This window comes from Pieris napi, chromosome 21 (assembly GCF_905475465.1).
Source record: "Pieris napi chromosome 21, ilPieNapi1.2, whole genome shotgun sequence".
NCBI lineage: Eukaryota > Metazoa > Arthropoda > Insecta > Lepidoptera > Pieridae > Pieris > Pieris napi.
The window spans coordinates 6,816,920-6,841,781 of record NC_062254.1 but is presented as its reverse complement, the minus strand read 5'-3'; the positions used below and the strand labels follow the sequence as shown (position 1 = coordinate 6,841,781).

The following is a 24,862-nucleotide window of genomic DNA, read 5'->3' as shown; positions in this document are numbered from 1 at the left end:
TGGTTTTTATTTTTTATAAAGTTGAAAATAACCGTAGCTTATCAATTCGACGTACCTACAGTTTTTAAATGTACGCGGTACAAGCTTAAATTTGCGGTGCCGAGTAATTCCCTAATAAAACATCGTTTTGTTATATAAAATATAATATAAAACATAGTGTATAAAGTTTATATAATTCATAGTTTATGAATTTATATCAACATTATCATACATTGTCTTTTTGTATTTGCTATTAAATGTGGTGTACAGTAAAATTTATAAAATTAAACTTATTTAAATAGTTAACGTAAAAATGTTTTTGAAGTGAAACTTCTTTAGAATCGTTGTGATTTCAAACCGGATGCAACGGAAAAAGCGACAGTAAAAAGAGACAGACACATAAATTAATAGGATTTGGCGTGGGAGAGAGTGAGATAGGAGGCATTATACAGTGTATAAACTTTAAATTAGTGTGTATTTGATCAATAAAAAAAAATGTGCAAAAAATTTAATAAGTAAGTCAAGTAAGTAGTTCAATTATAAAATTAGATAAAATTTTTCAATTTTATTTACATATCATTAATTATAGAAACTTTTTGAAGTGAAAACTTCTTACTACCTTAATTTAAAATTTTCTTAATTTAAAGTTTACTTAATTTAAAGTTTACTTAATTTAAAGTTGATACACTGTATAATGCTTCCTATCTCATTTTCTCCCACGTTGGATCTTGTGAATTTATTTCAAACTTTTATTATTTTAGTTTTTACCAAATAAAGATTGATATTAAAGTTATAAATTAAAATTTAACATTAAAATATAATTTTTTAAAAGAAAAAATCCTACATTTAGATAGAGAAAACGTCTAATTTACATATTTTAATTATACTAACTTTGTTTTTGAAGGTTTCACTTCTACCACGTGTGAATTGGACACATGATTTTTTTATTAAGAATTGGTTTAGATACTCAATAATTCTAAACTTCTGTGGTCGTGTAACATTATTTTATAAATAGGCGTTACATACTACTATAATTCTTGAAGAAAATCATTAAACATAGCAGAATGCAGGCCAGGTTTCAGTTTTCTCATTTCTGATGGAGAAATTAAAAACCATGATAAAATAATATACTTAACATAATATGTAGATATTCTACAGCCAAGAATAGTCGGAATTATAGTTTAAGGATCTACAGTTATCTTAATATTATAAAAGAGTAGAAATCTCGGGCACAAATACGAAATAAACATACATTACAGGAACATTATTAATGCAATACAAGAATTTTCGCAGAAGGCGACTGATTTATTTTAATAATTGATATTTACAAGAACTGTTGTCCGTTACATTAAAACATAAGATTTTTCAGCCCTGAAAATCATAGGGACACCCCATTATTTTCTTATTTATAATTTGTATGACAATCGTTAAGCGACATACATCTTGGTATCAACTGCGCCCTAATAGTTTCGTAATTAAGTAAAAATATCCAAAGTGGAAAAAGAAGGAATAAAAACTTAACCAACTTCAAAAAAAATATTTATTCATTTGAAGGTCGCAGTTGGACCCGTTAAACTGTCGAATGCTACTTGGTCTCGGAATCGTATGAATAAATCCAGGATCGGCGTGATTGCGCGGCACCATGTGGAACTCTCTTCTCACCGAGACATTCTTTCACATATTTTTTAATTTAGGCATACTCCAAGTTAGGGAACATTCCAAGTGTAATCAAAATTATTTCCGCAGTTTTGACTAACAACGCATTTCTGGTAAGGACATGTATAATATATGGACAGTGGACAGCAATTTGAAGTTGGTTTACTTTTTTGAAACTTTTTTTTACTTAAAATGGTCACTGAATGCTGTTTTCAATAAATTCATTATAATTACTAACTAATACATCGTGAAAAGTAGTTTTTGTTCTATTTTCCCAAGTTACTTTAATCAGAAGAAACGAGAAAGAAACATGATGAACTGAAAAGCGTTTTTAAACAAGATAATTACACAAATTTTTCATTATTCGTAAATTTAAAAGTTTAATAACCTTTTTATTTATTGATCATAAAAAAAGTATTACAATTGTGAAACTTATATGGTGGATATAAGGTGGATTAAGTAAAAATAAAATTTAAAAATATTATAAAATATATAATAATTTATCAAATATCAATGATAACAAATACCTCAAACTTATTGTCTTTTGGTTCGTCAATGATTTGCATTGCTGAATAAGTTATAGCCTTAACTTCAGACCCTTGAGGATGCTTTCCAATCTCAAATTCTTCACCATAACATTTACAAACTATTCTGAACTCTTCTGTATTAAATTCTATAATTTTTAACTTTTTACATATTAAATTTGGTTCAGCAGAAAACAAAAATAATAACTCATCAAGAAAGTGATACAAGAGCCCCATCATGTCATCGGCTGATGCTTCTATTGTGTGCACTTGTTTTATTTGAACATAGGGAAGTTCTGTCATGTATCCAAACATTGCCATACCACATTGTTCAAAAGCTTCAGTCAGGCTATCACCCCAGGCATGTAACCTGAAAATTATATAGAGTGAAATATTAAAGATGTAGATTTTCACATAATTATTACACAATATTATATATATCATGTAATAAATTACAATAGTAAAAACATGATTTAAATATTATCTTCGTTCATGATTTCCAGTCATCTCTGTATATATCAGACTTCTTACCCTAACCCTGTAAAAAAAAGGCGTTGCGTTGCGAGACTGATAAGATTACAAATATACATTACAAGTTAAAAACTCACTGAACATCAGCTGTGTGATCTAAATCTGAAACAAACAAATAAACATTTACTTTCATACAACAAATTAACTTAAGAAATATCGTGAATAGAATTATACATTAAATGATAAATATAAGAGGAAACTTACATTCGTATTTTACAGGAGGTATTATAAAGTCATTTTCTGTTAGTTCTCCTAACTCTTCATCCATAATTCCTAATTAATAGTCACTATTTAAAAAAAATAATGTATGTATTTTGACTATTTTTTTGTGAATCATAGGTACAGGACACAGGTACACCTTTCAGGTGTAATAAAAACACAGTGGTCAGTGACACATGACAGTCTGGTTTGACTTTGACTATTTTCAACTTTAATTTTTAACTGTTTTTAATAAAGACAGATAATAATAATTCTTTTTTCTTATTTATAATCTATCTTTCTAATGTGTTTGTTACTTAATCTATAATAGATAGTATTGTCATAACTCACAAGTAACAAATGATAAGTCTTATTTGTTAATTTTGTAATTTGTTGTATTAGAATTTAGAGTTTAGAATTAATTGTGAAAAAGCTTGAAACTTCATCTGGTAACTGTTTATTAATTCTAAATTTAAAAAAAAAATCCCGTTTGAGTTTCTTTTGTTTTTACACAACGTCAGTTTTATTTTGTTGAAACCTTTTACAAATAATAATTTAGTGAAATTATAATGGATCCCATTGCGGTTTTACAAAATAGACTAGAACAGTTGGAAGCTAAACTGGGCTTGGCTCCGAATTCGTTACTGGAGGGCCAACATCAAGGTGATACAGTAACTGCAAATTTGTTAAATACCGCTCAAGCAATAAATAATGCTACTGCTGGTCATGAGAAGTTGTCTGAAGCTAAAAACATGGCCAATGAACTAAACAACTACACTGACCCAAATTTTGTTGAAAACGTAAGTAATTTATCTAATTCATTTCTTATTTAATCTGCACCTATTATATTAATAACCAAAAAGGCAATAAAAATATAAACAAACATTTTGAAAATTGTCAATTCCAGATGCAACAAAACAACATGAATATGCATGAGGTAGTTGCTGCAGAGCCAGTCATTAAACATCATTGCCACTGTATGCATAGATGTAAGCAGGCAAGTATTTTTTTTTTTTTTTTAACTTACTAAAAGTACTGATGTTATGATATGCAACTACTCAACTTAACCTGGAGTCCCCGGCCAGTGGTTAGATTGGTTGAAACTTGGAGACAGAGCAGCACCTCTGTTCCTCCTCACCTGATATAAATCAACTGATATCAAATATTGTGGTAAAGTAAATGTGTAAAATTATCAAATAACAACACCAATATTTGAATTTACCTTATTTAGTATTTCCATTAAGAATATAAATGATTTATTTATAATGAATATGCAATGGTTAATTAAATTTTCCTGATTGGATATTAATATCCCTAGTAAAATTTCTGACCTGAATGGTAATTGATAAAATTTTAATTACTCTTATTTTATTTTAATATATTTAACATTATTAATATTAAGTACCAGTAATCATATTATTGTCTTATTTGAAGGCTGCCCCGGTATTAGAATCTGAAGCTCTACAACAAGTCCCCCAAATGCAAGAAGCTGTCAACAACATGCACATTGCAGCAGCAGAAGTCAAAGCTGAAGCTGATGTTGTATGTAAACCTTTTTCTGTTTTATGTTATATTTTTATTTAGTATTGCTGTTAGACCGGGAGATAGTGACACAAAATATTGGGTCATTATGGCGGTTCTTCAGGGGTCTTATTACGTAATTTAAAAAAGAAAAAGGATGGTCATTGCGCTGGTACCCGCGGCCCAATCACGAGGCCAAATTGTTTGACACTCGTAAATAATCCGACGAGTTCGACTAACGACCACGCGATTGGGCCGCAGGTACCAGCGCTCTGACCATCATTTTTCTTTTTTTCATTGCGTAATAAGACACCTGAAGAACCAAAATACTTATACAAATATACCAATATTTTGTGTCACTATCTCCCGGTCTATGTTATAAGTTACTTTACTTTAAGCAAGTGCCATTTTAAAATTAATTTTAAAAAAATCAATCTAATTTCACTTCTTCGACTAAAATACTCTTTCACCTCTTTCTGCCCAATTGTGCTTCTGCTGTTAACAAAAGAGACACAGATGAGTACTTTGAATTGTGCAATTATACTGATTTTTTTACATAGGGGATAAGTTTAATGTATTTTCTACAGATTTAAATTCTGATTTGTTAGTAATAAGAATGTTATTGGTGGTGTAACAGTTTTATGCTGTTTGTTTAGGTATCCCAAGGAGTTCATGAATTAGCAGAAACATGTGGTGCTGCAGCTTCAAATGCATCCGAACAACTAGCCAATGTTGCTCAAAAAGTTGAGCAAGTTGAGCAAAAAATGTTTCCAAGGAGACGAAATGGATTGGATTAAATCATTTCATGAATAGCTTAAAAGTTTTGTGATTTTTCTATATGATTTATTTATTTCATTTTATAAATTAGAAAAGTGAATTATACTGTATAAATCATGTTTCATTCATCGCCTTTTAAGAGGGAGGGGTTAAGGGAGGTGGTTTACATGTTTTCGTATATGTACTCCAATATGGCAGCACTTTTCCCCCCTATATAATAATTGTCACATTTTATCAAATATTTTCCAAAAATCCAAATGCAATAGTGGTACAAATCGTTTGGCAAAAAAAACCAGCTGATTTTCGGTGGTATGGCGGCCATTTGGAACCGTCTGAAAAGTATGGCATGGTGATTTCCGTAAATGGCTGCACGACTATGATTAACTTTGCAAAAATTAGCATGGTACAAATGGTTGTTTTTTTTTTAAATTAACGCACTCGCATCGGTATGGCGGGCTGTAAGTCACACCAGAGAAGTATGGGGCATGACACTACCGCCTCTTATTTTTTTTATGGACTATCGTTTAACACTCGTAATTCATCTCGACTAACGCCCACGCGATTGGGCCGCCGGTACCAGCGCTATGACCATCATTTTTCATTTGAAGTTATACTTCTTTAGGCGCGTTATGAAAAATTGATGAGAGTGAAATTTTACGATGCGCGCGCACCGTGACATAAAATTAACAGAATGAAGTTGCTCACGGAAGATGCTACGGCATTGGACATAATTTAAAGTTACACTAAATGTATGAGAATAGAATGTAGAGATAATATTTATTTATTTAATTTTTCAAATGTAAACTGAACTTTATTGACTATAATGACTCCTTTTCCAGTCTTTGATTATTTAATTGTAATTAATTATTTGCATGCAATCAAAAACTATTTTTAATAATGCCAAAGAAGTATAACTTCTAATACGCGTACATAAGTACACGCTCTTTTTTTTTCATTGCGTAATACTCGTAAGACCCCTAAAGAACCGGCATACTGGTACTAATGACCCACTATTTTGTGACACTATCTCCCGGTATTAAGTTCTTATTTTTCCTTCTGAAATCTGAATTCCTCCAATCTACTCTCCTACTGCACAGTAAAATCAGATCAAATAGACATTGCTTACAAGCATGGTACGTCATCGTTAATTCGACTATAATACAAAAAAGTTTTTTTTTGTATTTTATTTATTAATTTATTTATGACCATGTATATTCTATGAAGGGGCTCTTAGACGGGCTATATTTTCACGAAAATGCATAGCTGCAAGGGTGTGTTTGGTAACATCAGCCAGCATTTACGGCTAGACTATGTACTTAATACTTAGCAATATTTTTAGTATGGCCGGGATATATTGCCAAATATTTTTTGTATATCCGATGAATGTTAAGTGTCCCATCCGTATGGCCGCTTTGCAATCGAAATTACTGCAATATTTCTCAGCCATATTATTGCTGTCTCGCTTTACGGCCTATTTTATGCTAAAAATCGTAGAGTTATAGCTAATCTTGTAACAACAGGTATAGCTTTTCTCGTGTTAGCATCTCTTCTTTGTATCATTGGTCCATACTTGTGAATAATGTAATCAAAGCCACTCTTTGACATTCGTGTAAAGTTTTGAAATAATTGTTCATCGAGTCTTAATTCTAGACTTAAAATATCGAATGTATCACGCCTATTGAATTAAGGTCGAATCCACATTTTTCTTAGTTTTTTTTTTTTTTTGACTTTGCTTTTAAAACAATATAAACTGCTGCTACGCGTATGAGTTTGTCTACCATCGAAGCCATAGATACAAGCCATGTATGTAGACCATGTAAATACAAAATTATAAGCCATATACTGTTGCAGAAATATTGCCGGGATATACATTTTTCAGCTATGTGCTGCATTTAAATGTTTTATATATTTTCGGAATATAGTCAGCAATTATGTAGCTGTCGCAGCCAACTAGCTTAATTAGCCGTTTAATTAACAGCCTAGCCGTTTAAGTAGCGGCCTGATAGATGTTCAGCCAGTTGATTTAACAGCTAGGCAAATGACTTGGATCGATGACGTTTCATTACTTGCCTAGCCTGTCGACTGTTAAATTAAAGTTAATTCCACTTTCTGCCACTATCAAAGTCGAAACGAAACTCTGTCAATAGGGCGTCGGCAAACCACAACTTGTGATGAGTGTTTGATCCAAATTTTCATGAAAATTTTTCAAACTCAATGGTAGTGATAACAATAATGTGAATTTGGGTAACGATTTAGAAATATATCACCCGAATTTGATGATACTGATTATGTAGGTGTCTCAGGGGATCGGACCTTGATTGGAACACCTCTAAGTGATTTTTCTGCCGGAATATTTTTTTTATACTTAAAAAAATATTAAAAATTTTGTGGAATGTATTGAAATTCGTAAACATTTTCTACTTTTCTATTGGTTATAAGAGATGTGACATTCTGCATAAAAAAACAAATTTAATTAATCGATTGCTTTTTGCAGGAAAAATCGATGAATAAAAAATAATCGATTTTTGAAGTTATACTTCTTTAGGCGCGTTATGAAAAATTTATGAGAGTGAAATTTTACAATGCGCGCGCACCTGTGACACAAAATTAGGAGTGTGATTATAGCGTGCGCGAGCGAGATAGGAATAAGACAATCTACAAGTAAAAAGAAATAGAATATGCGTGAAGTTCGTATGCCAAGAATTTTGAATGACCATAATGACATTTGTCATTTACCTTTTAAACAAATAAAGGAGTTTTAATTATTTTTTAAATTTAGCAATGCTTTTTGAATTATAATCAGAAGTGATTTAAATTGAATATTTAAACCAATACTAATTAATATTTGTGAAAAAACTGTGCTCATCAACCTGATCATCAAAGTCCATCAAAGTGCTTCAATACAATTGAGGTTAACTATCCGTATGTATTATTATTATCGAGTAATGTTTTGATTAAAAAAGTGACCACATTGTTTAATTAAAACATGTAATTTTTCTGATTTAATCTAGCAAATATAAGGACAAGAGACAAAAAACAATTGATGAATCAGTGTAAGTGCACTAAATGGAATACAAAAAAAGAGTTGTCATCTTATCGCTGTGAAACTTCAAAAACTGGAGGTGGAACAAAGCCAAACTATTTTTAATAATGCCAAAGAAGTATAACTTCTTACGCGCGTACATAAGTACACGCACCCTTTTTTTTATATTTATCGATTATTTCATAATAAATATTTAAATTAACCTAATTTCGTGTTGATAGATTTTAGGTGAAATCTCTATTAATTATATAAATGCAAACCGCCATTTCGAATGTAAATTTTGTCAGAAATTAAATCCGTTACTTTCAAATTTACGTGAATGTGCTTCTGCGTTTATTTTATTTGGATTTTTTGGAAACTTGGCTGTGTTTTACAATCGAAGTAATTGTTTTATAGCACTATTAATTAAATGTTACTACATGTTAACTGTTACATTATTATTTATCGAGGTTGACTGAATCGATGTTGTCAAAAATGCGGACCTAACTAACTTGGCGGTGGAATATCTTTCAGTTAGTTAAACGGCTAGGCTGTTAATTGAAAAACTAATTAAGCTAGTTGTTGGCTGCGACATTGCCACATATTTCATTAAAAGTGTAGTCCGTGTAGAGGCCCCTTTAGAAAGACTACTGTGTGCGTTTTCCAATTACAGAGCATTATGCGACTCAGTGCCGCACAATGCCGCATAATGCTGAAGCTTAATTGGAACGTGAATTAGTTTTCAAATGCATCAGCAGAGTACGCTAAGTCAGTGTTGAAAAAAAAAAGTTCTGAATAGAGTTAGCAACCTCATTAATGTAGGTATTAATAATGTTGTTAACAATAATTATTGGTTGAAAACTTTTTACGCTTATTTTAATAATCAAATTATTTCATTAACATTTTTTTACTGAAATAAGAGAAAACCTTTAAAGAATATAAGGTTTTAACAAGCTAAATTAACAGTAAAATATTTAGTTTCATGTAAGAAGTTTACATCATTTACTTACGTTTTGAGTATTTTTTTTTAAATGATTTCTAAAAAAATTATATACTTTTTCAAAACCATTGCAATGTTTACAAAAGTATAATCCTGTAAATTAAATTTGTTTACAGATCCGAATTTTAAAATAAAATTGTATTCATATTTTAAATGTGGAATATAAAAAAAGTAACTATTTATACCTTCATCCATACTTATATTTATTTTTTTTAGCAGTTTGAAATAACTTTAATTATTTTTAAAATCTACGACGAAACGAAAGCCTTACAAATTTTTCAACAATAAATAATTTTACTAACGAAAATTTCGATAAATGCCAACTTAAAGAAAAACACTGGTAAATTTTCTGTCACTGTGTTGGTATTGATTGCGAGAAGCATGCGAGAGCATACGTTTTGAGAGTGCTCAATTGTGCGAAGCGTTGCTGTAGTTGGAAGATTCAACGTTGAGCATTATGCCGCATAATGCGCTCTAGTGCTGTAATTGGAAAACGCACTGTATATACAGCTGTATAGCCTATTCTTAATGATTGTTATCTGTGCCTCTGTACTCTGGTCTCTGTAGTCTGTAGTGTGACTGTGCCTTTTTTGCCGTACACTGTATATTACTGTGACACTCATGACAGTGTGACTGTTTTCTATGATCGTTTTAAAATGGCAGACGCTGCTGTTGAAACAACAAATAATGATGAAAATGATGATTCGTGGTTGTATGGCGAATCTAACACTGACCAAAATGAAGATGCCGAAGGGCAACAGAAAGCTCCTGAAACTGGTAAACAACAAACAACTTCTATAGGTGAAACTGGGGTATGTTTTGATTTTTTTTATAACCTATGTTTAAAATGCATCTTTATTTACTACTGTATTAATATAAAATATAATAATTTATTTGTAGGAGCAAGAAGATAAAGAACCAGAAGAAGAAGGTAATGATGATTCACATTTTAATGATGAACATTTTGGTGAAGTGGAACGTGAGGAAGCTGGCGAGACAAATGGAGATGCCGATAGTCAAGACAATGGAGATTCTGACTCTGATGATAGCGACGATGTCAAAGTTACTATTGGAGAGATTAAGTCTGGCCCTCAGGCATATGCTAGCTTAAATATCAAGGTATTATTTCATCTAAAAATTCCACCTTCCCTATATACAACAAAACATCTTTTTATACATGTAAATTTGTCGAATCACGGCTCCACCTTAAGTCAGCTCCAAATTTTTTTCTATATATTTTCATCACTGCAATAGTGTACCATGCAATAATGTGGTGGAGCAGGCTCTTTAACCTCATAGAAATTAATAAAAACATCATGATTTGTGAAATGAAAGAAGGTACAAATTTTTAGCCTAACCTAATGTAATTCACTGGAACCCACTGGGAACTGAGAGAATATCATTTACATCATGCATGTAATATCAGTTTTTTAAATATTTTAAGGGATCCAAAGGCATGCGCCTCCTTAATATTGGGGTACTACATACGAGTCGGAAAGAACAATAAAAAAAGTTTGGAGCTGTTTTTTGGTAGAGCTGTGATTCGACAAATTTATCTTAATTTCTTATAAAGTACCTATTGTCTTTTATTGACATAACTTTTACATATTTTAAGAAACCCCTTTTTTTACCGGATTGAAGTATTATTATAATTTTACATATGTAAAATCATTGTAAATTTATAATAATACATAACTTCAATCCGGTAAAAAAGTGTTTTCTTTAAAGTATTCAATAACCAATTAGTCAAACAAATATACATACATTTACATTACGGTACATTTTGTGTAGTTGAGGGACCAGGAAAAAGCTTTAAATAATTTCAGCGAGGAGTTGGATTAGTAGCATCAGGTGGTGAGAAAACACGACCAGGCCCCACAGCTGGCGGCAAAGTCAATCTTGAAGATCTCGAGGGTCCCGGTAGCATTAATGGAGTGCCAGCACTTGAGTTTAACATTGACACTATTGAAGATAAACCATGGAACAAACCTGGTGCTGATATCTCAGGTAACTCTTTCCAAAACGTTAAACTATTGAATGAATATAAAGTAAAATGTTTTAAGAAAGTAACTAAAAATAATTGTAATAACTAGAATAAAATAATGCTTAAATTTTCTTACATAGATTGTTTTTTAATAGGTGGATTTTAAATATAAACATACAAAAACTGCAGGCTTTCATGACTGAATATGTGGTTTATGTTATAATGGACCTTTTTGTCAACTACCATGGTTTATATATTTACCTCCTACTAATTGCTGCCCCTTCACAAATATTTTATATATTGAGAGCTTGAAATGATAAACCACATTATTACTTCTCGTTGTCAACTGAGTAATTATGGTTTTTTAAAATATATTTATGATATGATTTAATTATGATTATAATTAAATAATTTATGATATGATTTAAATTCATAAGATGAATTTGCAAAGGACATAGTAGAATGTGACAACTTACATACATATCTTAGCAGTCACTAATGGTTGAAACATCATTAAATATAAATTTGGTAATTTTTACAGATTATTTCAATTATGGTTTCAACGAGGTTACATGGAGTGCTTATTGTGAGCGACAGAGGCGTATGCGGGTCAACGAAGCAGGTGTCGGCTTGCATGTTGGACCCACTGCACCTGAAATGAGAAGACCCACAGGTGTTTAATTATATTGTTAAAATTAATTAATGATTAAATAATAAAATTAATTTAGTGAATTTAAGATTTCATCAGATTTAGGTATGATCAGATATGGAAATGAAATATGTTAATTGTTTGCAGTTTAACTTGTTCAATTTCTAACCCAATATTAGAAAATTTCATTTAAGAATAACTTGTTCTAAGGGTTGCTGGTATGTTAGTTAGTTACAAATTTTAATTTGTGTATTTCTATTTAACTACCAGGTCCTGTAAGACATGATGATGGGCCACCTCCAATGCAGAATAATTATCAATCAAGAGAAAATACAATTCAGGTTTGAATGATTTATATCAACACTAGCAGACCGGCCAAGCAATTCTGTGGCTAAGGTTTCTCTTATATTACATAGTAGCAAACAATTCAAAGGAAACGGTAGGAGAACAGTGTGCAAATTTGATTGATATCAGTGACACGTAATTTATATATATTGAGATATAATATTAACATATACATACATACTATGAGCAAACCTTTTGCCGAGTACATAAAGATATTTTTTAAACGTACATTCGTACAACGTACAACTTTACAATAAATCACATCAGTTTTTGTCAACTCGATTTTGGCATATTACAATGTCAGTTTTATATGAACAATTGTTAGATATTAATATTTTTTGCTGCTACATGCTACACTGTCAATTATAATCTTAAGAATAATTTAATAAAGTTTTGATTATTATTTAAATAATATATTTAACGCAGGTAATGACTGCCGAGCGCCGCGAGTACGGTCGAGGCACGGGAGCTCCACCCACGGATTACTTCCAACCGCCGGAACACTTTTACCCACCTCATAACTATCAGGAGCCAGTCTGGGGTATGTATATATATACAGTAAAAGCTCCCTATTCGCGCTTCCTTTATTCGCGGATCTAAAATTTCATACAAAATTCCAATAGGTGTTTAACGCAATATCATATAGATAATATGGAGTGTAATCCTGACATGAAAGTTGCTGGAAGAAATTTGACATAGCAAAATGCATCGTAAACATAAAAGAATCATTGGACGAACTGAAACCACACACATTGAAGTCATGCTGGAAAAAACTATGGCCTGCTCTGACTGCGGAAAATGACGAAGAATTCGTGCAAGTTCAAACTTTGACTGCAAACATAGCCGAAATTGCAAATGGAATAGGACGAGATGGGTTCGAACAGACAGAATCAAGTGACATTCAGGAATTGCTTGAATCGCAAGATGAAGATTTATTTTGGCACCTAGGAACGTATAAACCCGTATAAATTACCATTCTGTATTCACGGTTTCTGTATTCGCGGCATATTTATGAAACGTATACCCCGCGAATAAAGAGATTTTACTGTATTCATAAACTACATATATGCTAATCATTCATAAGCTGTATAACGTGTACCTGTAAAGAGTTAGCTGTATAAAGATACTGGCTGAGCGGACAGACAAAATTATCTGGTTTGGATAATTACAGTTGTTTACACTCTCGTAAGACAATAGTATTATGATGTCATCTAGGAATTCACGGTTTACTCTAGGAGATCTTTAAATCTTTTTATGTATAATGGAGCACAAGACGACATTTACTAATAATTATTTGGCGGTTATGTTTCTTGTTTTTAGTTTATGTAACCAATACCTGTATCTTTTATATGCAGAGTTTTAATGCTGCAAGAGCAGTGTTGGCTCGTAGTGGTCGTAGGTTCGATCCCCGGCTGTGCACCAATGGACTTTCTTTCTCTGTGCGCATTTAACATTTGCTCGAACGGTGAAGGAAAACATCGGGAGGAAACCGACATGTCTTAGACCCAAAAAGTCAACGGCGTGTGTCAGGCACTGGAGGCTGATCACCTATTTGCCTCTTTTAGATTTAAAAATGATCATGAAACAGATTCAGAAATCTGAGGCCAAGACCTAAAGAGGTTGTAGCGCCACTGATTTATTTTTTTAATGCTGCAAAGTGTTCCATCATGAGTTTTACTCGCTCTAACGTGCCTATATATATTATTTGTTAGTGCCTATAGTAGTTTTTTTACTTACTTTAAATATTTCTAAAACTTCGTATATTCAGTTCCAAACTATTAATTCCCATATGACTGATATTAATCTTAAAATACACATATGTGTCTCTGAGCGCAATTGTACTTGCATTAATATAACAAAATCCAATACCATTAAATACCTCGGTATCGAATTAGATAATAAATTGAGTTGGCTTCCTCACATTGAGATTATAACGGCACGCACGCGAAAACTAATCTGGACATTCAAAAAATTACGTTATGCCGCGGAATTTGAACTACTCCGCACTGTTTACTTTGCCTTAGTAAAATCGGTTATTGGATACTGCGTGAGCGTGTGGGGTGGAGCGTGCAAGTCACATCTAATTCAGCTTGAAAGAGCCCACAGATCTTTACTAAAAGTAATGACTTTCAAACCCTACAGATTTTCAACCACACTTTTATATAAACAGTGTGAGCTCCTCAGTGTTAGACAGTTATTCGTCTTTAATATAATAGCCAAACAACATGTCCATACCCCTTATAACCCAGAGGTTTGCAGTAACAAACGCTGTATACCAAATGTACTCCCCACAGCAAAATTCCGTACTACCTTCGCAAGGCGACAACGAGCATATCTCTCAGTCTTTCTATATAATAAAATAAACAAAAAATTAAATTTCTACCCTCTTTCACTACATGACTGCAAATCAATTGTTAAGACTTGGCTTTTGTCCCTAAATTATGAGGAAACAGAAGATCTATTTAACTAACATGCTACAATAATATTTTAGTTATTTTGATTCATTAATTATGTGTATAATTTATATATTTATACTAGTGTTACATATACCCATATGTAAAATGTATAATTATGTATATTTATGTATTATGTATATTTATGTATTTTAGTATTTTATGTGTATGTACCTATTTTATTACCTATTATATTCATTGTAATTTATACTGAAACATTTTTTTCAATATATGTTATTTTTGTTTAAGTATATTATGTGTAAGAATATAATTAGATGTAATATCTGGAATTTACAAATGTCTATAAAAAGTATTGTCTTGTAAAATCTTGAATAAGCTCTCTTGACACTTGTTACGAATTATATTGGGAGAAGCCACTGACTCCTGAGATACAGGCACTAAAGCCTAGTTTAGGTGTCAGAGTCTTCATAGGATTTCTGTAATTACAAATATGTCAATAAAGATTATTATATTATTATTAGTTAGTTAATTTTTTGTATTTTTTTAATGTAATTTAGATTTTCCTAATTAAATACACAGTAATTTTTTTTCATGGGTTATGCATTCTTGTCTTTAAGGTTACCCGTAAGGACAAGATTGTGTTTTTTTTTAATTCAATTATTTTTAATTAGTAAAATGTTTTATTAATTATTTAAAAGAATTAAAACATGTAACAAAAATTTTCAGGTGCACCCGAACAGACTGGATGGGCACCTACTGAAATAAAGGAGCTGACCCCCGGTCCCATGGCTCCTCCGGCAATGGTGCCTCCGATAGGAGTTGCGCCCACCATGGCCCCGCCCCATATGGGCGCTCCGCCGCACCCGATGGGAGCTACATTTTCCCCATATAGGCCGCATCCTCCGCCCATGCACGTTCATGACCGCGAACGTGATCGTGACAGAGATCGTGATCGTGACCGTGACCGCGATCGCATTCGGGAACGTGAAGAAAGAGACCGTCGGGATAGGGATAGAAGAGAAGAGGTACATTTTGCAATTACTGTACTGTTATTTATTACCGTACTTCTTCCTTGGATCTTGGGTGTTGTTGTAGTGCTAAATTATTTTTTTGATAGTATATTTTTAATTATATTTTTTTTTGATAAATTAAATGAAGTGCCAATTAAATACGATATTAGGTCGCATAAACGTCGGTTCTCTATACTCTCAGACACTTTATTATTATTTTACTATATGGGTGTTCAATAAATAGTAGTAATGCAGTTCATTCTTGGAAAGAAAAAAATATACTGGCATAGTCTCTAGACTATTCCAGTCTATTATTATAATTATATTTAATAACATAGCAATTAATTCTCTTTTGATTTTTTTTTATAAATAGAAGTCATTTGTTTGCGTAGTGTTGGAAGGTGTTCTTTATTATTTAAAAGTTATTAGTTAACGGGCGGCTTTATCGCTAACAAGCGATTTCTTGCTTACGAGCGACCTTAAAAAAAAGTCACTAATGAGAGTATAGTAAAAGAAGTGCATAATTAATTTAAAAAAAAAAACATAAAATTACATATACATGATATAACACCTAGATGCATTATGCAATACTAAACAAAATCTAAAAATAAATAATAATATTCTTTCTATAAAACAATAACTGCCCCTTCATCGTCGCTATATAGAGTTTTGATTGTTATTATAATTTATTAATTTTCAGGACGAAAGAGAACATCGGGAAAGATCGCGATCAATCAAACCGGATAGGTCTCGTGAAAAGTAAGACATCTCTCTTCCTATTCATCATTCTTTGTAGTTAATGGAGTAAAATACCTACACATTATGAATTAAACTTGTTTAACGAATTTAACTGCAATAGATTCGGTTGTTAACCTATTTTATAATCAATTAAATTTATTGTTTGACTTCATTACAGTAATTTTTATTTTAGTATTATTATTCTTAATCTCTTTCTTTCTCTTCAGTCCCTTATACAAATATGTATTTATACTTTTTATCGAACATAAATGCAATAATAACTAAATGTTTTACTTACACAATTGCAGATCCTACAGACGGGAAAGGTCCCGATCGAGATCCCGCCGCCACAAATCGAGGTCACGGTCACCGCGACCACGTGAGCGCTCTCGTGATCGTGACCGATCACGTGATCGTGAACGTAGCAGTAAACCTAAGTCTAAGGAATCTAAGGAAAAGGAGGACGATAAATAGGCCTTGCCTGTGATGGTTGTTATAAAGATTTAAGCTTCTACAATTATAATAGATTGTAATAAGAGTTCAAGGTCGTTTTATTTAATTCTGTCACATATTAAAAGGTATTTCCGCAACTCTAATAGAATTTATTTATTTACAGTACATACGTATTCTTAAAAATTAAATAATTATTGAGAATTTATTTCAAAGCATTATTGTTTTTATGAATTGAACCTTACAAAATTATTTATTATTATAGGCATGTTCCAACTCGATTGGGTTTCATTTTTTTCAACTGAGTATAAATAATTTACACATTTTGAAATTATTTATTTTTATGCAATATAAATTATATTTTACATTTTAATACACCATGGCGAGAATTAAGTTTGGTGGCGGTATGTCAAATAAAACTCTTTGTTTGAAGCTGTGTAACAATTGACTTTGATGGTTTAAAAAGTGAGCTTATAACATAAAATAAGGGGTAGTGGGGTTGTGACGCTAACAAAAACTAACTTGGCTTATCTAAGGGTTCATAAATCTAAATTACATTATGTTATTGGACATTATCGGAAACGAGAATGTTAAAATACAATTTATAAGTGTGGTAAAAACTAAAGGGCTCAATATTAGCTTCAAGTGTACGAAGATTGTTTACATTTGGTTTACGCTTCTAATTATTAACTAAAATATTTATATGTAACTTAACTAAAGTTAGGTTACATAACTCGAGTTAAAAACACTTTAATACCTCAAATAAAATAAAATATGTTTATTACGGAATATAAGCTACAGGTATAACTTATTCCACGTTATTAAATTTGTATCGTTAGACATCCCTACTCATCGGCAAAGAAGACGGCGTAGGCCGAGAGAAAAAGCCTGCGTAAAAAACTCTCGGTACTCTTTTAAAATATCAAATCGTTATACAAAATAGATATGGTCAGCTCTTTAATTGTATTAAATTACAAAACTGAACGAGAACCTCACAGTCCAGTTTCCGGAAGCGGCACCTGTTTACAGGCATGACGTGAGCCAGCCATCGCTTTACTCAACCACATTTGAGGGAATTAAACGACCCGTCACACAACGCCTCCGCACCAGTCACATTTGAGTAAGCAGTACTTCTCCGGCTTCCCAGTTAATAAAACTAAACCTCCAGGCTCAACAAGCTGGCACGAGAAAAACAGCATTACAAGACAGCAAGTACAAAAGTATAAAAAATCGCAAATTAATTAGAAATAGCATGTCTAGCACTAGTCCCAGGTCCTTTTATCAACTAGATAATCGTTAACTTTATAGTAAGCCTTTTTACACAGCTTTTCTTTAATTCATTTCTCAAATTTAATTAAAGGCAGAGATAAAAAGGCGTCTAGGATTTTATTGAATAATGACTAATTTTAGATAGTCTAGTACGGGGAAATTGCAGCCTGTTCTAATTCTAGTAAACTTATCACTATTTTTGTATACATTGTTGCGAGGTAAGTATATTAATTTCCTTGAATTTATCTCTTAGAGATTACCAACATTTTAAATAACAGATTGCGCGAATAGCCCTCTTCTGCAGGATGAATATAGTTTCGACATCAGCAGCAGCAATTCGTGCTAGGATAGGGCCTTAATGCGGATTTTATGTACGAAATATTACACCGTCAAGATGTCTTCCATCAGTTCCTTCTTAGTAAGAAGTTTTCACTTCAAAAAGATTTTATAAGTAATGATATGTAAATAAAATTGATAAATTTCATCTAATTTTTGAATTTTTCTCTTATTGAATTTTTTGTACATCTACGTTTTTTTTGTTCAGAATATGATGAAATACACATTAATTTAATGCTTCCTATCTCATTTTCTCCCGCGTTAAATGGTTTGAATTTATGTGTCAGTTTTTTTTAAGCCTCGTTACTCGTATTTATGGTAAACATCGTCGTCAACATGCCGTTGTCAACTCTGCAACACGCAGTGTTGCCACTTGCCAGCAACTCCGCAAGATGTTGATTCAACATTGTTGTTAAACAAATGTTTACCATGATTACAAGACCCTACAGTCGCTTTTTCGTTTTATCGACTTTCAAATCACAACGATGCTAAAGATTTCACTTCAAAAATTATAAATAATGTCAATATACCGCTTGTCACTATAACCGTTGCACCTCGGTCATTCTCAAAAAAAATAACCCGATGATTTTCTTCGTCGATATTGCACACCACACAGCAACTTTAGGGCTGTGTATTAATTTCTGATGTTTTTGTTTTTGATTGCTAGATGACCAGTAACGGCAATTTTAACCATTGACGTACTACATTGTCTATCCCATTTTCATCTGAAAAAATCTCTAAAATTCTGACAGTAAATTTTTCGATGGTTGTAGTATTCTGGTTTGATTTTTTGGACTATTTGGATCTTATAAGGATGTAATCTAAAGGCTCAAAGAGGCAGCATGTTTTCTAATTGTCGTGTATGCTCCGCGACCGCAGCGGCGACGCGGTTTCAATCAACCGCACAGGTCCATTTCGCAGGGGAATTGATGATTCCGTAAACATTAGGCTTAATTAACAGCAGTACTTAAGCACGCCTCTAGGGCGTACGCGCGGTTGGCGTTAGACCACGATTAAAAACTCGCACTCGTCACCTACCGAACGCTGATAAATAAAATAAAAATTCGCTCTCGAATTTTTTTCATCTCTTAATCTGGGTATAAATACCGTTCCAGATTTTTCTTATAAAGCAGAAAGCTAGTCTCTGGGAAATGTGGGTATGTTTGAATAAAACAACAAGTCATTTGTAATATTATTACAGAAATGCTTTATTAATTAATGTCTAAATAGATGGATCCTCATATAAATGTTATCTAGTACAACCTAGAGGGCGGCGCGGCGCGTGTCGATCGAACACCGAGCCCGCGCCCGCGCCGCCCCTTTCCATCACATTACAGGTTTTACAAATCATTTTATTTAATTTTTGTACAGCCATATACAATAATTTTATTTTCAATTACATCTAAACGTAGAAAATCTGAGGTGTCATAGGAAACTACGCTTCCTATAAAAATAATTACAAAGGGGGAATGAGGCTACGCTACGCTCGTGACGCGCGATCGGCAAGGCAGACCTCGGACTACAACTATCAGTACAGGACTTTACAATCATCACTATAACCTACGGCACGCTTCACTACACGGAAACATAAGCACTAAATAACTTAACTTTTAACTTACATAAAAATATACAAAAATATCATTTTCACAAATCATAATCGACAAATTATACACACCGGCGCTAAATATTCGATAAGCTATGTACGATTGAAGCCGGTTTAACGAACGTAAACGAGAGCTCGACTCGAACATTAACAAACGATAAACTAAATCACGACTATAGTGCCGATTGTCCAGAACTGCCTGCGGCATCCGTTCCTCGTTTCAGATTCAAGGTCCCCTAGCCCAGCTAACAGTAAATCTACGACGAGCTACAATTACGGAAACGCACGGCTGCTTTCCTTCGATTCATAAATTACACGAGAATGAGAGACGTTCAAATATTTATACATAGATTCATACGAACAAGGAATAATACTAGAACACTTAAGAGTCTACGAGAACGCGGCGCGGAGATGCGACGCGGGGCCGCTACGGTACACAGTAATCTGTATTCTGTACATCAGTCTGCCGCAGTATGTACAGCGCCGGGGCCGCGGCCCTAATTACTTACAAATGTACAATCGCAATATTCACAAATTTATAAAGGCGGAGAGCCGCGCCTCGCCCGACCGACGTCGCATCGCTCCCAATGTACAAGTCGTGTCATCGTTCGGCCGACTACAAGCCGGGGTTGGGCTGCGGCGGGCCGATGGGCCCCAGCTCGGGCGCCTTCAGGAAGAACTTCTCGAGTTTGGCGATGATGTGCTTGCCGTACGTGTACTTGCGCAGCGAGCCGATGTGCGGCCGGATCTTGTGCATGAGCACTTTGCGCTGCGTGGGCTCGGCCACGTCGATCATCTTCTGCACCACGTAGTTGGCGTACTGGTCCTTCATCATCATGTGCAGCGCGTTGTCGTTGAAGCCGCACAACTCGTCGATGAGCAGCGCGCGCTCGTTGCGCGTGGCGTGCGAGACGCACTTTTCGACCACGTTGGAAGCGAACTTGTGCTGCGAGAGCTGCAACACCTTGCCCCTGACGGCGGCCACGAGGCGCGCGCGATCGTCGGTCGCGCCGTGCTCGAGCACGTGTTGCACGACGTAGTTGCCGTACTGGTCTTGGATGAGCTGGTCCGTGTGCGCGTGCAGCTCGGCCAGCACTGGCGCCGTCTGTTCGGCCGTGCAGTGCTCCAGGATGCGCTGAATAACTCGGCAGCCGTAGGGGTGCGTGGACAGAGCGTACACCTGACCCGCGAATGCGTTTATTATGAACTGCAGCGCGACGGGTTCCACGCACTCTATACACTTTTGCACCTGGAAAGAAGATTTTACATGTTAAACAGTAACATTCTCTGGGTGAACTTATCAATCCTGTTGATATAGTTTAATATGCCAACAAGTAGTAAATAATATACAATATACAACCCTACTCACCACATGATTTCCATTCTGATCCTTGACACACTTGAGTACGTGTCCGTCTAATTCGCGTACTACCTCCTGCTGCTGCTCGGGCGGGATGGACTCGAGCGCCTTTTGGATGACGCGGCACCCGTACATCTGCAGTGCCAGTGCCAACACGTGACCGCGCACCTGAAAACCCCACGTTGTAAAATAATATGCAGTTCTACAATGGCTAACAAAGATTAAAACACATGCGAGCGAGCGTGTCTAAAAAGCACCTCATATTATAACCTCGAAATCAATGTTTTAAATTTAATAAAGTCACCACCAAATATTGAGAGCTTAGTTTTTAGTAACAAAAATCGCCAAGAATATCTTACTTTTTGAGCTAGTGTCGTTTTCTGCTCAGGCGTTCCAAACTCAAAGAACTTCTGTATCACATAGTTTCCGAAAACATCGGTCATTAAACTGTATGCTGCTCCAATAATTTCATTGAATACCATTTGTTTCTCTTGTACAGTGGCCCTTTCTAACTTTTGCTGGATAAATCTGCAATAGATTAGAAAAATATTAAAACAATATACTAATTTAGATATATACATAAGAATGACACTCAGAATAATGTTTTAATGACATTATTTCTCCAATGTATTCATAGTTGTAACGCATTAACGGATTTTTATACAACATAAATAAACATACGTTCTCATGACAAATAAATGTGCTTATTATTATTCAATATCAAATAAAATTAATTTTGTACTAAGCATACCAATTTCAATTTATTTTAATATTAATACATATATACACATCTTTGGGGAGTAATCACAGTTAGGGTCTGTTTCACAATGTACGGATAAGTTCTACATAAGTTCCAAATTAGCTATTTATTACGTATTGGTAGGATAAACACTACTGTTGCATTTCACGACTGTCAGTCAGATAGCGCTATTCGTCACATAAAGTCCATCATAAGTTATGAGTCCGATGAAGTGTCAAATAATGTCAAATAACATAATTATCTTCCAAATAATTTATGTGTTGCATAGCTATTTGGTACTTTATATACATTGTGAAACAGACCCTTAATATGGTGAATTATATCATGAAAAGGGTTATAATAAATATGTCGTTACATGAGTTTAGTGGTATTATATTTAGTTAATGTTTGTATTATATTTTGAATTTTGCCATTGTTGTATGCAGTTTTTAATTTTGATTAACTCTAATACAACGCCAATTAAATGACAATAAATGCATGCGTCTTATATAACATTTCTATTTATACCATTTCTTACATAGTAATATAAAAGTAGTTAAATGCTTCTAAAGAGAGTTCTACGTCGCTCTTTTAATCGCCAAGATATAAAATGTTAGTAAGAATCTGCAATTACTACACCACGCAGCACACGACATCTTAAGTTATGTATTATAAACAATGCTAGGTAAATGACATACCTGGATCCGTGCTGATCCTGCGAGAACTCCACGATGTGGTTTGCCAACTCCCGCAGCTGTAAGTTGGGAATGCGGTTGTTGCGGAAGTCTTCAAGCAGACGAGACCTTCCGGCTGCCGGCTTCTCACCCACCAGGGCCCCCACCGATCCTACACCCACTCCTACCCCCACACCTACTCCGCCGCCCACTAGCTCTGCCATTCAAAAACAAAGATTTTAAAATCAAATACACGTCTAAACAATATTGCACTTAGGCTAAATATATCCTTAAAAACTTCAGCTAAAAGTAGAATTATGGGAATACGGAGATACTTAATGATACTTTATGATTCGGTATACAAATTTTCCTTTCTTTTTTTTATAATCTTTTTGTACGCTTATCTTAATTTTTCGCTTGTCGTATTTATATAACCAGGAGCGACGACACTGTTTGTATATTTTAATTTTAATGTCTAAGTGTTTTTATTTAAATATCTGTTGGTTTTGGAACTAAATGTGGACAAACCCATTATTTTAAGCAAAAAATATGTATTTACTAATCTAATAAGAATTTATACCTGTCACCGATAAAACGATCAAACAGGTCTTTAGTATTAACGTCATACATCTTTTACATAACTATTACCATAAAAAAATTACCGATCGGACCAGTTAACTTAGGCCAAATTGGTATCAATTCTTGCCTAATTACATTAAAAAATAAATGAAGACTAAACCATCTAGAAACCGCTGTCGTCTAATAAAAATTAATTTTTTCCAAGGATTTTATAAAAAGACTGAAACTGGTTCATATAACGCTAATTACTGAGATTTTTGATTCTAGACTAGTTGAAAAGTTTCAGTATTATTTTTAAACAGTATCATTATCTAATCAATATAAAAACAAATGCGTTATTATCAAACGGTTACGCATAACGATGCACCAATTGCTACGTGGCGCATAAAATAATTATGATTAATTGGAATATCGTTTACGTAAGTCTCAAATGTGATGCAAGAATACCGCAATAAGATCGATTAGAACTGCACTGGTTTAGTGGAAAAAGTATGGTTCACACGAGAAAATGTGATATTATCATGTAACGGCGTGAACTGTCGATATAATGTTTGAAATGGTGTTGGTATATCAATATGGTACCAACCTGAGATAGTTCCGACGCCACTCAGTTTACTCAATAGCGAAGATGATGAGCCAAACATGCCACCATTTGACGTTAAACCTTGTGCTAAACTGCTGACGGCTCTGAAATCAAAATAAGGAATTTAGCATACTATAGCACGTGACAAAATTGAAGCACGTACGTATTAATTGCAATGGTCAATGTGGACATGCTATGATCAAATATTATACACGGCTACAAAACAGCGACAAAATATACAAAGCTATGTACAATGTTTTATGTCTTTTATGATTGTGTGTATCTGTACATGGTAGAGGGAACTAGGAACAGTATTACATTTACACATTATTCTTATTAAAAAAAATGTTTTATACAACTACTCCAGTTAGTGACTTTACTTTATCTTCTGTTTTAAATTGTAAGTTTCACCTACATCGCACAACATCATAAATAGAAACGCGAATAAAATTTTTAATTACTTGTTAAAATTTCTCTTTTATTTCCTCAACTTTGAATCACTTTCCGTCACGCAATGTTCTTTTGAAGCATATTTCCTTACTTTCCAAAATTTACTATTAATTATCATTGTGTAAGTGGAGTAGAATAGAATATTCATTAATTTTTACACATACATATTTAGAGTCGTGCATAGAAAAAAGCACCATAATGTATTTTGATAGTTTTTCCATGAATATCTATCTGTGCGTGTTTAGTGCATGTGTGTTGGCACCTGTATTTGGCGTTTTCAGCGCCGGGCGCAGCTGACACGGTCCTAAGGCCTACCGGACCTAAGGCGGCCCCGAGCGGCGGCGACAGAGGAGAGGGTCCCCACTTTCGGGCGTACTCCTGGAGTGCACCCGCCGGGCCACCGCCAAATTCCAGCGAGTCCCGCCGCGCACCCACAGCGCCGCCTGCAACACCACACCGCCACGCTCCACT

At 33.8% G+C, this 24,862-nt stretch overlaps 4 protein-coding genes across 9 annotated transcripts in view; 2 read left to right on the top strand and 2 right to left on the bottom strand.

Moving 5' to 3' along the window:
• Window positions 1-1,505: 1,505 nt before the first annotated feature.
• Window positions 1,506-3,000, bottom strand: LOC125060317 (protein archease-like). 3 transcript variants are annotated; one of them, XM_047665169.1, is made up of 4 exons: window positions 2,895-3,000; window positions 2,768-2,792; window positions 2,163-2,529; window positions 1,506-1,953 (listed from the first exon to the last, which is right to left on the bottom strand). In XM_047665169.1, the coding sequence occupies exons 1-4, from the start codon at window positions 2,956-2,958 to the stop codon at window positions 1,924-1,926; spliced, it is 486 nt and encodes a 161-aa protein (XP_047521125.1). In that variant the 5' UTR covers window positions 2,959-3,000; the 3' UTR covers window positions 1,506-1,923. The 3 variants fall into 3 exon arrangements, with proteins under 3 accessions (XP_047521125.1, XP_047521124.1, XP_047521126.1); XM_047665168.1 differs by having other exon boundaries at window positions 1,506-1,745; XM_047665170.1 differs by lacking the exon at window positions 1,506-1,953 and having other exon boundaries at window positions 2,107-2,529.
• A 227-nt stretch (window positions 3,001-3,227) lies between these two features.
• On the top strand, window positions 3,228-5,296 carry LOC125060316. Its single transcript, XM_047665167.1, has 4 exons — window positions 3,228-3,688; window positions 3,796-3,885; window positions 4,323-4,430; window positions 5,066-5,296. Exons 1-4 carry the CDS (start codon window positions 3,458-3,460, stop codon window positions 5,204-5,206), a joined length of 570 nt encoding a protein of 189 aa, XP_047521123.1. The 5' UTR covers window positions 3,228-3,457; the 3' UTR covers window positions 5,207-5,296.
• A 4,518-nt stretch (window positions 5,297-9,814) lies between these two features.
• On the top strand, window positions 9,815-16,889 carry LOC125060331 (pre-mRNA 3'-end-processing factor FIP1). Its single transcript, XM_047665205.1, has 9 exons — window positions 9,815-10,020; window positions 10,109-10,327; window positions 11,035-11,215; window positions 11,734-11,865; window positions 12,112-12,182; window positions 12,613-12,727; window positions 15,327-15,625; window positions 16,311-16,369; window positions 16,657-16,889. The coding sequence occupies exons 1-9, from the start codon at window positions 9,865-9,867 to the stop codon at window positions 16,820-16,822; spliced, it is 1,398 nt and encodes a 465-aa protein (XP_047521161.1). The 5' UTR covers window positions 9,815-9,864; the 3' UTR covers window positions 16,823-16,889.
• A 2,694-nt stretch (window positions 16,890-19,583) lies between these two features.
• LOC125060513 (maternal protein pumilio) overlaps window positions 19,584-24,862 on the bottom strand; it is a 63,072-nt gene continuing 57,793 nt past the window's right edge. For all 4 annotated transcript variants that reach the window (XM_047665475.1, XM_047665476.1, XM_047665477.1 and 1 more), the window contains 6 exons: window positions 24,654-24,834; window positions 23,945-24,045; window positions 22,804-22,996; window positions 21,726-21,894; window positions 21,376-21,534; window positions 19,584-21,255 (listed from right to left, as the gene is read on the bottom strand). In XM_047665475.1, the coding sequence (XP_047521431.1) occupies window positions 20,623-21,255; window positions 21,376-21,534; window positions 21,726-21,894; window positions 22,804-22,996; window positions 23,945-24,045; window positions 24,654-24,834 (1,436 nt within the window). In that variant the 3' untranslated portion in view covers window positions 19,584-20,622. The remainder of the gene's footprint in view (window positions 21,256-21,375; window positions 21,535-21,725; window positions 21,895-22,803; window positions 22,997-23,944; window positions 24,046-24,653; window positions 24,835-24,862) is intronic.

Bases quoted from the DNA above. Each gene is read 5' to 3' on its own strand.
- LOC125060317 (XM_047665168.1), bottom strand. From the start codon at position 2,958: ATGGATGAAGAGTTAGGAGAACTAACAGAAAATGACTTTATAATACCT. The intron at 2,793-2,894 runs GTAAGTTTCCTC...TGTTTGTTTCAG, and splicing joins ACCTCCTGTAAAATACGAAT to ATTTAGATCACACAGCTGAT. The intron at 1,746-2,162 runs GTATTTGTTATC...TGTCCTTACCAG, and splicing joins CAAAAGACAATAAGTTTGAG to AAATGCGTTGTTAGTCAAAA.
- LOC125060316 (XM_047665167.1), top strand. From the start codon at position 3,458: ATGGATCCCATTGCGGTTTTACAAAATAGACTAGAACAGTTGGAAGCT. The intron at 3,689-3,795 runs GTAAGTAATTTA...TGTCAATTCCAG, and splicing joins ACCCAAATTTTGTTGAAAAC to ATGCAACAAAACAACATGAA. The intron at 4,431-5,065 runs GTATGTAAACCT...CTGTTTGTTTAG, and splicing joins TCAAAGCTGAAGCTGATGTT to GTATCCCAAGGAGTTCATGA.
- LOC125060331 (XM_047665205.1), top strand. From the start codon at position 9,865: ATGGCAGACGCTGCTGTTGAAACAACAAATAATGATGAAAATGATGAT. The intron at 11,866-12,111 runs GTGTTTAATTAT...TTTAACTACCAG, and splicing joins TGAAATGAGAAGACCCACAG to GTCCTGTAAGACATGATGAT. The intron at 16,370-16,656 runs GTAAGACATCTC...ACACAATTGCAG, and splicing joins CCGGATAGGTCTCGTGAAAA to ATCCTACAGACGGGAAAGGT.